Source organism: Eulemur rufifrons, chromosome 7 (genome assembly GCF_041146395.1).
Source record: "Eulemur rufifrons isolate Redbay chromosome 7, OSU_ERuf_1, whole genome shotgun sequence".
In the NCBI taxonomy this organism is placed as follows: domain Eukaryota; kingdom Metazoa; phylum Chordata; class Mammalia; order Primates; family Lemuridae; genus Eulemur; species Eulemur rufifrons.
Genome location: NC_090989.1, coordinates 8,151,909 through 8,165,996, shown reverse-complemented (window position 1 = coordinate 8,165,996; position 14,088 = coordinate 8,151,909). Strand labels below are relative to the sequence as shown.

The window sequence follows — 14,088 nt, the reverse complement described above, 5'->3', positions numbered from 1 at the left end:
TTAAAAATGATTACTGCTAATCATATAACAATCTCAGGATGGATAGGATCCTTTCCTTCTGCTTACTGAAGGCTCTCCTGCAAGTCCATGAGTTAAGCAGGGCATTATTTTTAAGTCTCATGGTGGATTCTTCATGGCTCTCGTGTTTGTTGTGGGGGAAGAAAAGGGTACAGGGATGAGAGAGTGAGTAATCTTAGAAGACCTTGAGCTCCAGTAAACTTTTCTTTTTGTCTTTGACTATATGCCTTTAGTTTAGCTAAAATGGGAGTTTAAACTGAGTGACATTTTAACTTTTTTGGAGCATTAAAAGCCACCCTAAATGTTAGCTTGAGCTTATTTGTGGCTGTTTAAACTTATATTACTATTAATATGTGTTCCTATTCACAGGAAAATTTGGATAGGTCTTATATATTAGCAATTGGCATGCATGTTTATATAAGCATTCCTTAATTTTAATGGTATTTTTTTCTTTAATGGAATTTTGAAGTAGAAAATCATTGTCATTTTTCTGTCTTTTAAACCAGCCTATGTTAGTTGGGTCTGGAACAACTTCAGTAACACCAAATGAGACTTCTTCAGGTGAAAACCATAAGTAAGTACAATTTTAAAATTTTTACTTCATTTTTAACTCAAATGTTTTCATTAATAAATGGGGTTAATTGAATGTACTATAAACTTGCATTTTATTTCTCTAACTTCCATTTCTAAAGATGTGCATCTGTTGTGACAACTTGATGTAATCTATCTTGATTGGATTTATAGCATGGCTTGTAGGCATTAAGAATTCATTCAGGACCAGGCGTGGTGGCTCGTGTCTATAATCTCAGCACTTTGGGAGGCCGAGGTGGGAGGATCACTTGAGGCCAGGAGTTTGAGACCAGCCTAGGCAACATAGCAAGACCTTGTCTCTACAAAAAAAAAAATTTTTTTTTAAATAGCCAGTTGCAGTGTCATGTGCCTGGCAAGCGCCTGTAGTCCCAGCTACTTGGGAGGCTGGGGCAGGAGGATGGCTTAAGCCCAGGAGTTGAGGCTGCAGTGAGCTATGATTGTGTCACTGCACTCTATCCTGAGTGAATGACATCCTGTCTCTTAAAAAAAGAAACAAAACAATTTAAACTGTGTTAAAGTCACAGGACTGATGACATTTATTCAATAAGTATATATTGAGAACCTACTACGTGTGAGGTACTATGGGAAAATCCTAGAAAAATTTCTAGAAAATATTCTTTAAAATATTCAATGAAGGCCAACTAAAATATATATATACACAAAAATTAGCCGGGCATGGTGGCGCGTGCCTGTAGTCCCAGCTACTCGGGAGGCTGAGGCGGGAGGATCGCTTGAGCCCAGGAATTTGAGGTTGCTGTGAGCTAGGCTGACGCCATGGCACTCACTCTAGCCTGGGCAACAAAGTGAGACTCTGTCTCAAAAAAAAAAAAAAAAAAAAAAAAAAAAAATATTCAATGAAGAGAGTGTCTTATTGATAATTACTAGCATTTTTGCTATAACAGAAGAGAGGAAGATGTTTTGGAAGCAACGTATGTTATGATTTATTTAACCTTGTATGTTAATGATTTTAATGCCATCTGGTTGTTAACACTGAGTTTTTAAGAAACAATAAATACACATAAGATATAAAACTAGTGAATAGCAGTAACCTTTTTATGTCCTTTTATGGACCAAAAACCCACAAAATGTTTTTTTTTCACATTTTGAAAAGGAATTGTAATTTCCACATTTTCATGGATTCTTTAAGTGGAGGAATTGTTTTAAATTAAAACAATAATAGCCTTAGTACTTTTAGGTTGCTGTAACAATATATCATAAACTGAGTGGCTTACAAACAACAAAAATTTATTTTTCACAGTTTTGGAAGCTGGGAAGTCTCTAAGATCCAAGGCTCTGGCACATTTGGAGTGTGGTGAGGGCCCGCTTTCTGGTTGATAGATGGTGCTTTCTAGCTGTGTCCTCTCATGGTGAAAGGGGACGAGGCAGCTCTCTGGGCCCTCTTTTATACGGGCACTAATACCATTCATGAAGGCAGAGCCTGCTCACCTCCCATAGGTTCCCTATCCTACCACCACATATTGCTGTTCAGGTTTCAACATGTGAATTTTGAGGGACACATACTTTCAGACCATAACATAGCCTTTACTGAGATTAACACTTACGTACCAGGCATTTTTCTAAGGGCTTAACATATACAAACTCATTTAATCCACTCATCCAGCCTAGGAGATAAGTACTCGAATTACGTTCATTGTAAAGATTAGGAAACTAAGGACAGTATAGTTGAGTGATTTGTCTAAGAACACAAAGCTTATAAATATAGCAGAGTTGGGATTTAAATCATGCAGTCAGGTTTTAGAGCCCACACTCAAACTACTATATCTTTTTAGAGTGCTAAAATCTTAAACTCGTTTTTAAAAAATTTTTTTATTAGTACTTTTTAGCAATCTCAATCTCAGTTTAACTTATTAGCAGTTATAATCTTCATTTGCCTCTTAGCCCTTTAACAAGTTATAATAATGCAACATTGATTATTTAAAAAGATGAAGTTTTAAAAAATTTGTTCCTTGTAGCAGACTGAATGATTAATTGAAAGTGCTTACTCAGAATGTCAGGTATAATATTTCTTAACTATGGAAGGTTAGCGTTTCTGCATTAAGTAAAGCTGAGTAACATTTTACCGTTGTCATACCTATTTCAATTAGCCATTCTTATGGTTAAATAATAAGCCAAAAGTTTATTCACAAAATTAACTGGTTTTTTATTTTTTGGGTATTTCTTTAAATCAGCAGGCGAAATTCAGATTCTGCAGGCCCATTTGCAGTGCCTGATCATCTTCGGCAAGACGTAGAAGAGTTTGAAGCTCTCTATGACCAGCACAGTAACGAATATGTTGTCCGCAATAAGAAGTTGTGGGACATTAACCCAAAACAAAAATGTTCAACTCTATATGAGTAAGTAGATTAAAATTCCTGCAGTTGTTATTATATACTGAAGCTGCCAATTAAAGATCAGAAGTGGTTTACTTTGTATCTCTTATATGTATTAAAGGACTCATTTATTGGTTCTCACCCTCTGGGGAAGAACATTTTTAAAGATTTTGTCAGATATTACACAAAGTTAATTGTGGATTATTAATTATATAGAGTCCTAATGATTATTGGTTTTGTCAGTTTGAGCTGCTAATGTAGATACTTTTTATTTCTAAAACTGTTTTAGTATTTCCTGATAGCACTGATACAGTTCCTAGCCATAATCTTTTTATCACAAATTCTAAGGTATTCATGTAACAAATAATAATTTGATCTCATTGTCCTTATGTTGTTGGATACAATTTTGGCATCTCATAATTCCAGTGACAAGCTTGTTGAAGTATTATCCTTTTATTGGGAAAAGGATATTAGGGTGCCATTATTATTTCTGCTTGGATAGTAGTAGTTCCACTGGGATGATAGTACAGATGTAAAACCCTACACCCCTGTATTATATTAGAGACTCAGCTTCCTGACATTGATCTAATGAAAGAGAAACACACTTTTCTTTTTAAGTAACTCTGGGTGTGAATTACTTTTGGATTGAAAATGTGAATATGAAATTTGACAAATTGAATTTGAGTAGGGTGGATAAAACAATCAGAAAATTCAGGAAAATCTAGGAAACAGCTTCCCATTTTGAGTTTGGCATTAATAAATAGTGCTTGAGGCCTTCCTCAAGAAAAGAAATTCAGAGCTAAGATCTGCAATAGGAAATTAATTTAAAAGCTAACTATTCTGAAAATCCTGTCACTTATCCACAATATGGTCATTTCTTCTATTTCCCTCAGTTACATTATTCCTATTTAGTCTTGTTATATACTCTTAGGTTCCTCTTCATAGTTTTTCCTTAGAGTTGACTTGCTGAGCAAATCATATTTGCAGAGAACTGCATGACAACATGGAAACAGCTGTAAAATTATACTACTGTTTTTTAAAATATGCTAGAACTTGCTTCAAGCACGCCAAACTGAACCTAAAGTGTGTGGTTTTCAGTAGCTTGTCTCTTAAAGAATTTATTGCCATTATAAGCAAACAACTTTATGAAGGGAATAAATAGACTGAGTGCTTTTATTTTGAGATAGAATTTTTCTCTTATAATAGAAAACCAAGAAAATACAGTATATTACATTTCAAAATATAATTCTTTGAATTTTCAAAAGTAAAAACGTGGTAGCTTAAGAATGATGATTTATTTTATTGGCCAATTGATGAAAGAAATGAAAATAGAGACTTGCATAAGAAAAGAATATAGAATAGAAAAATATTGGACAAGGAGTCAAGAATACTGGGATAACTGCAATGAATTAACCTTTTCTTGACTTTAATACTTCACCTTAAAATAGGGAATTGGACTAATTTATTTTTAATGGCCCCTTCTAATTCTAACATTTTAGGATTTAGATCGTTGAATCAAATTATTCTGCATTTAATTTTTCTTAACATCACTGTAGTGGTATTAGTCAAGATTTATTGACCACATAAGATTAGGCACTGCTGCAGATTCCAGAAAAAGTAGGTGCAGTTCTGTCGTGCAGCCTGCAGCATAGCAAGAGAGCTGAGATGATCACTGGTAGGATTACAGAATATTGCAAATAAAAATGACATTCCAAACTAAGAATCATGAGCGTGTACAAAACAGTGATTTTCAAAGGGGCATTCACAGTTAGTAGGATGGGAGTACTTTTTGAAATGTTTTTCCCATTCCTGTCCTTTCTCCTGTGCCAACAATGACATGCACTGATATTCTAAAAGTTTATCTGGGACTGTTAAGACACAAATGGTCATCATCAAATTATGAAAATGTTGTATGTGCACATAGAAATATGTACATACATAACAGCTATTAATATCTCTGGTATAATTAGCTTTATTAATTGTTTTTATTCCTGTCATGTACAGTGTGCTCAGTTTTTTGCCTCTGGTTCTTAAGTATAGGAATACAAGCCCTATTAGCGTCTAAGACTTTGAAGGGGCCAGATGAGAGAGGAGATTAATTTCATAACTGGGCCAAAACTGAAATGATTGTGTAAGCCTCACCATCTTAGCTGTGTCTAGCATCTTTTGTTACAGCCTTAGAGTCTTTCATATCTACCAAACAGCCGCACCAGCACCAGGGTTCACAGTGTTGATGGGCTGATTCTAACCCCTGTAAAACACTAGATTACAGGGGTTAGAATCACTAGAAACACAAGAAATTGTGTTTATGCTATTTTGGATCCAATGTTTATCTTACTGAGCCTACTTTTCAAAGCATAGAAGAGTCTAAATACAGAGTTAAAGTTCATTTTGTGTTGCATTTCAACTAATAATAGCTATAAAAATATAATTACAGTGTGGTTATAGTACCATTTTTCTTTGGGCTAGGGACTTTTGTTGAGTTAAATTTTATTCTGCTTGAATATATGAAAAATTTGTTGCTATTTAAGCCAGTGGACAAAAATGTGGAGGCTCTAATTCTTTGAAAAAAACTTTTTTTCTGATTTCAAGAGTAATTGTATAAATTATTATGGAAATTAAAAAAAATTTTTTTGAGCTTAAAGGAAAAAAATGAAACTTATGAATAACTCTACCACCCAGATATAATCACAGTTAACATTTGCTGTGTATTCTTTCAGACATAAAATGTATATGTGTAAAACATTTTTTTTTTAATTTGCAAACTGATTTTACTACATACTCAATCTTGTCATTTGCCTTTTTCACCTGAAAATGCATGATACTTAGTTTCCTTTCATGTGGTCTCTGTTCTTTAGTTATCACATTTCAGATTTAAGTATTTTAATCCAGGTAGAAAAGCTTTATTTTTCAGTGATATATTCATTATGGAGAGCAAAACTATACAGTCCAACAAATGCTTTAATTTTTTAAAAAAGTAAATACACATACACCATTCATCAGTTATTGTGCCGTTGCTTAACGGCAGCTTAACAGTGACTGGAAAGGGGGCTCTCTTTGGACAGGTGGTAGGGGCTGATGTTATTTATACTGATCAGCCAAAACCTCAACAAAGATTTCTGTTCCTGAGACTACAGTGATTTATTTCTTTTTACTTTACTCTCCTTTGGCATCTTCTGCTTTTAGAAATTTCTCTATAAAAATGAAGTTTGTTGGGAATTTTAAAACAAAGCCATATTTTACGTTACCTTGTAAAACAACATGTATGTGGCGGAGTTTGGAATGTAGGGATTATTCTAGGAGAAAAATATTCATCATAAAGCACATTAAAGGAGATTTTGGGGTGACTTTTAAGTATTTAGAGTAGCAGTGCTGACAAAGAGAAGTGGCATTTGGTTTTTTTAGAGTACTGCTTCAAATACAGGTTAATCATTTCTAAGTGTCCTATGCATTCATCTGCACAAAACATTATTTTCTCTTGATTCGAAGAAGTGCTGTGTTTATCCTCCTTATAATAAGTTGTCCTTCTTGTTAACATTAATTTACTAAGAAAGCCCCTTTGGAGGAGGCTTCTAAGTAGGTGCCTGGAGTGACTTATGCTAGTTATGCCACTGTACAAAGAGAATACAGAATTCAGTTGGAAGAAGACCTGCTTGAGTCTGATGCAATAGTGGGGAAAGGAAATGGACTCAGAACTGGAATGAACAAACCCAGTTCAGAACTAGAGTCAGACTAAGGGCCCATTACTGTGGATCTGAGTCTTGAACTATATCAGTTTATTGGTCAGACATGGTTAATTTCAGTCCCTCTGCATCACTGAACATTCCTACGCAGAAAAAATTTAATAGATTTACTGTTTGCAAATTCAAATAGGATTTTTTTTAAGATTTGATTTCCTTGGCATTCTTGTTACTTTTCTTAAATAAATTTTCTTGCTTGCTTTTAAATAGATTATATAATTATATAATTGAAATTTATAAAATAATTTTTGATTCCCTTTTGCTTTTCTCAAAAATAAGGCAAAGGTTTATTTTCTAAGGGGTACACAAAATTTTGTTTATAGTATCCTTCATTGCAGTTAACCTTACATTTCTTTTGGGGGAAGAGTTGAGTTCAGTGAGAAGTGAAATAGTAGTATTTTGCTTTGGGAGAATAATCTTTTTTTTTTTTTTCACTTAAACACGTGCAAGTACCTCATTATACTAACTCATGTAAATGTAAATTTTTTCCAAGTTACTTCTCTCAGTTGTTAGAGGAACATGGTCCTTTGGATATGAGTAACAAGATGTTCTCTGAAGAATATGAGTTTTTCCCAGAAGAAACACGACAGATACTAGAAAAAGCAGGAGGTTTAAAATCTTTTCTCCTGGGATGTCCTCGTTTTGTTGTGATTGACAACTGTATTGCATTGAAGAAAGTTGCATTACGGCTCAAGAAAAAAAGGAAGAAGAAAAACATTAAAACAAAAGTAGAAGAAATTTCAAAAACAGGAGAGTATTTACGAGTTAAACTACCACTGAATCCAGCTGCTAGGGAATTTAAACCAGATGTAAAGTCCCAACCAGTGTCTGATTTATCTTCAGCATCAGCTTCTGAAGATGTGAAACCCAAACCTGTGCCTGCTGATTCTCCTGAACCAGCTTGTGAAGATGTGAAGCCCAAACTGGTATCCGATGATTCTTCTACACCAGTTTTTGAGGATGGGGAATCCAAAGAGGTCACTGCTAATTCTCCCAAACCAGTCTCTGAGGATGCAAATCACATGCGCCTCTCTTGTGAGTCTCCTACAATAGTTACTGAGGATGTGAAACTAACCTATTGGACTCAATCCCATTTGGTCACAGGATTCTGTACATACGTTCCTTTTCAGAGATTTGATATCTCCCAGGCAACTCCAACGTACATAAACATGTTACCAGGTTTGCCCCAGTACGCCAGTCTGTTCGCACCTTTGGCCAGCATTTCCTCTGAATATCAGCTGCAAAGATCAGTACCAGTGGCACCATCTTTTGTAGCCGATGACGGAGCAGATAAAAGTGCTGCTGCATATATTGAGGGTCATCATTTGAGTGCTGAGAATGCCACTGGCAACCAGATTGCTTCTGAAATACAGATCCTTGAGGACTCTTTGGGAACATCTGTAAAGTCACCGTGCAGCACAGGTGATGCTGATACAGTCCTGAGTGAGTCTAACAGAAATGATGGGCACTGTGGAAATTCTGACAACAAATGTGAAGTAAATCTGGAAAGTACCAGTGCAGTAACAAATATTCCACGTTCACAGATGGTTGCTGTACAGGTAAGACTTAAATAGAAAAAGTTTCCTTCATACTGAAGTTAAATTTTCCTTTTTATTTTATATTGCCATTATATTTACTAAAGTCCTTAAAATTGATTGACTTTATAATGGTTACTGAAGCTTTTGCCTGAAAATATTTTTTAAAATATGAACCTTTTTGTGAAGGTGTGACAGATAATCTTGTCAGAAAGAGTTTGAGTCCAATAAATAATACCCTTCTTCCCTACTCAAAGTCTACATAAATTGAGAAGTGAGATAAAGGAGTCAGCAGATGGAGCCAGAACATCACCTTAATAATTAGTAAAGGTACAGTGGGAGGATGTGGCTATTTCTGTAGAATAGTGCATGTGCCAACAGTGAAGCCCACATCACCCTGCCTTACCTGCCAGTTAACAGGAGGGGCAGGTTAGGAGGCCCCCTTGGGGGGGGTGCCTACAGCACAGGAGTTACTGCGTGGAGTAGGAAGGGGAAGTGTGCTGGCAGCTCTGCAGAGAGAAGGAAAGGGAAAGGTCTGGGCTCCACGTGCCCAGCTTCTCCTGCCAAACCAGGGGAGGAAGGAGGGTGTTAAACACAGATAACCACATAGAAACAAGAGGAATGAATGTGTGTTACGAGTTCTTTCCTAACAAGCATGAGAATAAATTGAGGTTCTTCTATAGTTGCCTTTAATAGGGTGTGAATTCATTCGATCCTTATTAAATTGCTCCACTCCTCATTATGTTTTCTGTTTTCCTGGAAGCTTTGAAAAAAATATGTTAAGAGTAATGAACCAAAATGATTTTCAGTTATAAATTCTAAATAACTTTCCTAATATAAATATTTATAGAAAGCACGGAACATAATCTAAATTGGGGGAAAAAAAGCCTGGAAAAAATTATGAACATTCTTCAGAATGTTATTACATCATAGCTTTATTTTGCTAGAACAATTGAGATAAACTGAGTTTAAATGTTTGCTTTGCCCCATAGGTTTCTTGGAACATAACATACCAGGAAGTCAATACTGAACCATATGATCCTTTTGAGGCACAACATGTGAGTCAAATTTTATTAAACTGTTTAAAAGTTTAATTTTCATTAATTTGTTTACATGAGATGATGAACTAGAACCATTTTGGAGCCAACTAATTCCATACAAAGTTATCATAGGATAAGTTTAAGAACATAACCAAAAAATTATTGTTTTGTTTCTATTGTTGAAATTTGAGAAGGGGAGGCAAAGGAAAAGGTAAGTTAATTTTTCTAGCATGTTTATTTCAAAGTATAATGGCTTTATTGGTTTTAACTGGTATAATGAGCATGTAATAATTTATAAATAAGTTTATTCATATGAATAACACAGAAAGGTATTATAAATATCTTTACTGCTATAAGGATGATTCAATTAGAAAATCTCTTAATATAATTTACTTTGTTAATATATCATAAGAGAAAAATTATCTGATCACCTCTATAGTTGCTGAAAAGGTATTGGATAAAATTTAAGTCCCTGTCTTGACCAAAACTGGTAAGAAAGTGAGAATCTATGATTATTTCTCAACATGCTACTATCTTTTTCACTTAAGCCAAAAGCTATCATCTTTTATTAATGGCAAAACATCACCATTAATACTTCTTATTATCTAGAGATATTAAGTAACAAAATTCTATATGAAATAGAAATAAGATGGAAAAGAGGAGGTATAAGTATCATTGTTTACAGAGGCCAAGATTGTGTGCTGGGAAAACCCAAAGTGATAACTGAAAACCTATACCAAAATGTAAGAGAATTCGAAAAGATGATTGGATACAAACTAGTACCTTTCCATATACAAACAACAGCCCGTTAGAAAGTATATTAGAAGCAAAAAAACCCAAAAGTGTATGAGAAGAAAACGTTCCATTTTCAATAGCAACAAAAAGATTAAATACTTAAATCTATGTAAAGAAACTGTACACATAGCTGGCAAATTTGTGCTGGCAATTGGTAGGAGGCTTTAGTTTCCTGTGCTGTGGACCTCCATGTAGCTCTGCTTGAGTGTCCTCCTGGGGCCTGGCTTTCCCTAGAGTGAGTGATCCAAGGCAGAGGAGCGATGGCTTTTATGACCTGCTTTAGGAAGTCACGCTTCATCATTTCTGCTATGTTGTCTTGGTCACATGGACCAACCCACCAACCCGGATACATGTAGAAGAGGTCTGTAGAAGGATGTGAATATCAAGAGGCTAGGATCTTGAAAGCTATCTTAGAGGCTGGTTACTCCACAGGATTTATTTGCAACTAGACAAATTGATTTTAAACTTCACATGGAAAAGTGAACAACAGGAATGGCCAGAGAAAAGGAATTATAAGAAAAGGAGTTGTGTAACTAGATAGCAAAACACAATATAAATCTCTATTATCACATACATAGACCATTAAAATAAGTCCAATGGAATAGAAGAATATAGAAATTTAAGATATAATAAAGATGATAAATCATCAGTGAGCAAAAATAAATTACTAAATACATGGTTTTATGAGAAATAGGTTGCCATCTAGAAAAAATTAATTTGGGTATCTACTTCATTCCTTACACTAAAATAAGTTCCAGGCAGATCAAAGATTTAAATATATAAAATGGACCCATAGAAGTACTCAGGAAAAAAAGGGAAAATTTGTTTCATAAGATTAATAAACAGCATGGCAAAAAAGTATGTTTATATACATATACACATATATAATATGTATATTCATTTGCATAGCATATGTATTTATAAGAATAAATATACACATATGGTATCAAAACACATGACAAACTAGGACATTATTTGCAGCACAGGACAGATAGAGAACTATTAACAATTTCCTTAACATATAAAGTTTCTATAAATTAAGGAAAAGATTAACAACCTATCACAAAATGAGAGTGGATCTGAATAGATAATCCACCATAAAAGAAATATAGATGATTTTTAAACATATAAAAAGATGCCCAACCCCACTTGAGATGAGAAAAACAGTCATTTACATGTTACTGAAATGTGCATGCATATTACTGGGGAAGGCAGTTTGGAATTGATCTGCCCTCATATGTGTTTTGAGAACAGTGAGCAAAGATACTTGTATATTTGTTTCATCTATATTTGTATCAGCAAAAAACTGAATATAATCTAAACATCTATCAATATTAGACTAGTTAAATTATGGTATATCTGTATAATGAAATATTATGCCATTACTTAAAAATGAAGCAGTTCTATAATTACTGATAAGGAATAAATCACAAGATCAAAGGTACAGTTAAGTAGGAAGAAATAAGGTTAGAACTTTGTGTTTCATGCTTCTATTATACAAATATCTTTATAGCTTTTGCTAATTATAAAAATAATATAGAATCCTGAAATTTTTTTAAATTGAATAATACTGAAAATTATGAAAGAGGAATTAAAAATCATCTTTCCTATCACTCATGTTAATATTTTGATGTCCAGCCTTCCAGGCCTTATTTGAACATTTACATATAACTAAGCAGTATCTTTTAAAAGATGGGATCATGCTATATATGTTGTCTTTGAAATTTTCAGTCTTCAATTAGTATATTATGTAGTCTTTTCCACATCAGTAAATACAGATTTATAGCATCATTTTAAATGGATGCTTGTTATTCCATTGTACGAATGTGTAATAATTTATTTGACTGATTTCTTATTGTTGAACATTTAGATTGTGTCAGCTTCTCAAAATGCTTACAAAACAATGCTGTAGTGAACATTTTTGCCTGTATGTGAGTATATGCCGAGTAGAGTAATGGGTGTTGAAGTCTTTCGCCATACTTAGCTTTAAACCAGGTAGGTTCTGTTGCTGATTTGAGTGGTTTTGACCCGCAAATAAATATTACATCGGTGATGGGAACATTCACAAATGCTTTCTTAAATTGGCTCTTACTTCAGGACCTCCATGCCAGTATAGTCGATTGCTGGTTTCTCAACCAGTGAGACCTGCATTTGAATCCCAGCACTGCTCCTCTCTTCTGGGGTTTGAGAAGTTGCTTCACATCCCTAAGCCTTGGTTTACTAATCTAATAAAGGAGAAAATAATATATTTTTCACAGAAGTGTGGTGAAGTTTAAATGTAATAACACAGAAGTGGCATTTAACTTCCTGTTTCTGTTGGTGATTTGGGGCATACAGATTAATTACAAGTTGCTATTCATTGTGATCCGTTTGCTGAACTGAGAATGAATATAGAGGTAACTAAGATCTTAAACCGTAAAGTCTTACTTCTGGATCATAGTACCATTGACCATTTAATTTATTATTTAAACATGGACTCTATTCATAGTGCTAAACTTTCAGTCTGGGCAGACATAAGGTGAGAGTCTCTGAGGCAGACTGACATGTGTGGTCACTGTAGCCATAGTTCACAGTTCTCTAACTAATGATTCACAGAATTTCACATAGTTGATTCCCTGCCTTTTTATACTTGGAGGATGCTAAGGTGTTGGGAGAAGGTACAAGGGATGTTGAAGGTGGACCAGATTTAGGCCTGGGATAGATTTCCAAAGCCTGGCTGCTACAAGGAGGGCTTCTCTCCTGCAGCTGGGAGAAGTTGCCAGGATCAAACAGACACTGTTTCAGACACAAATGTGTGGTTGCTTCCAGGCTTAGCAGCACAAAAGGTTTCAAAAAATACTTACATAATAACATTTTTTGTTCAGCATTTCATATTACAGAATGGTCTCTGATTGCTTTCTTTTTGCTAAGTTGGTCCAAGAAACAAATAACTGAAAATAATTCATTGATAATATTTTAACTTGTCTTTTCGAAATAACCAGCAACTATTTGTTAATATTTGAAAACACTTAATATGTCCTGTTCATATCTAAAATATGCATAATATATGCAGCTTTTTAAACCTAATAAATAGTTCTTGGTGTTAATTATGAAGAGTGACATTTACCTCAAACTATTGATCTAATACTGAATCCTTCTAAAACAAATATTCAGAGCTAATTATAGTACAGATTGAAAAGTTTCATTATGAATTCCAATAATATGAAAGATTATATTTATAAAATAGCTGGCTTTGCTAAACAATATTTAGGGGTTTTTAATTCCTGAATTATTGTGACATTTCCCTTGTAAATTTTCACCTGCCTTTTATTCTCCTTTGTTTATTTTGAGAGAGTTCAGAACAAGATCATAAATAGGCATTTTTAACTATTTTGAATAATTTTGTAATTTACTTTTAGGGGGAAATCACACAGATTGAAAAGGAGTACGAAGTATTACAAGAGCAGCTTAAAGAAGCATGTGAAAATTATGAGCAGATAAAACTTAAGAGCTCAGAAGAGACCAGGGACCTGGAAGAAAAGCTGAAAAGGAACTTAGAAGAAAACAAGGTAATTCTATCTCAAACCTCTCTTTAATTGCATGTGGTGTGGTTAGGAGAATATAACTGCTTATGGGGCTTCAGTTAGCTAAACATCTGCATTGTTGGCTAAACAAAGGATTCTTTCACAAAATTACCTGCTTCAGATGTCTCCATGACATACTAAAATGAGTGTTTCTTGCAGTGTTTTAGAACCTCTACAAGTTGCTGTATGAGAAAAAGGCTGTAAATCTAGGTTTTAATTTATGTATAATTCGGTGTGCTTGGTTAACTAAAACTCTACTTTATGGTGACTGAATTCTCAGGTAAATTCTCATTTATACTGAGAGGCAGCATAGCTTGAGAGGTTCAGAGTATGCCCCTGGGGACTGGCCAGGTTCAGATCCAGGCTTGGTTTTGTACTAGTTCTAATCTTGGGCAAGGCACTTAACTTCTCTGTACTTTTAGTTCCTTATCTGGAAAATTTGGGTAACAATAGCTCCCATTTCAGGGGATTAGATT

General features: G+C 34.4%; 1 protein-coding gene across 3 annotated transcripts in view; it reads left to right on the top strand.

Annotated features, from left to right (window-relative positions):
• TTC3 (tetratricopeptide repeat domain 3) overlaps nt 1-14,088 on the top strand; it is a 112,947-nt gene that overhangs the window by 76,547 nt on the left and 22,312 nt on the right. For all 3 annotated transcript variants that reach the window (XM_069474954.1, XM_069474953.1, XM_069474955.1), the window contains 5 exons: nt 525-592; nt 2,799-2,963; nt 7,173-8,238; nt 9,207-9,272; nt 13,448-13,597. In XM_069474954.1, coding sequence (XP_069331055.1) covers nt 525-592; nt 2,799-2,963; nt 7,173-8,238; nt 9,207-9,272; nt 13,448-13,597 — 1,515 coding nt within the window. The remainder of the gene's footprint in view (nt 1-524; nt 593-2,798; nt 2,964-7,172; nt 8,239-9,206; nt 9,273-13,447; nt 13,598-14,088) is intronic.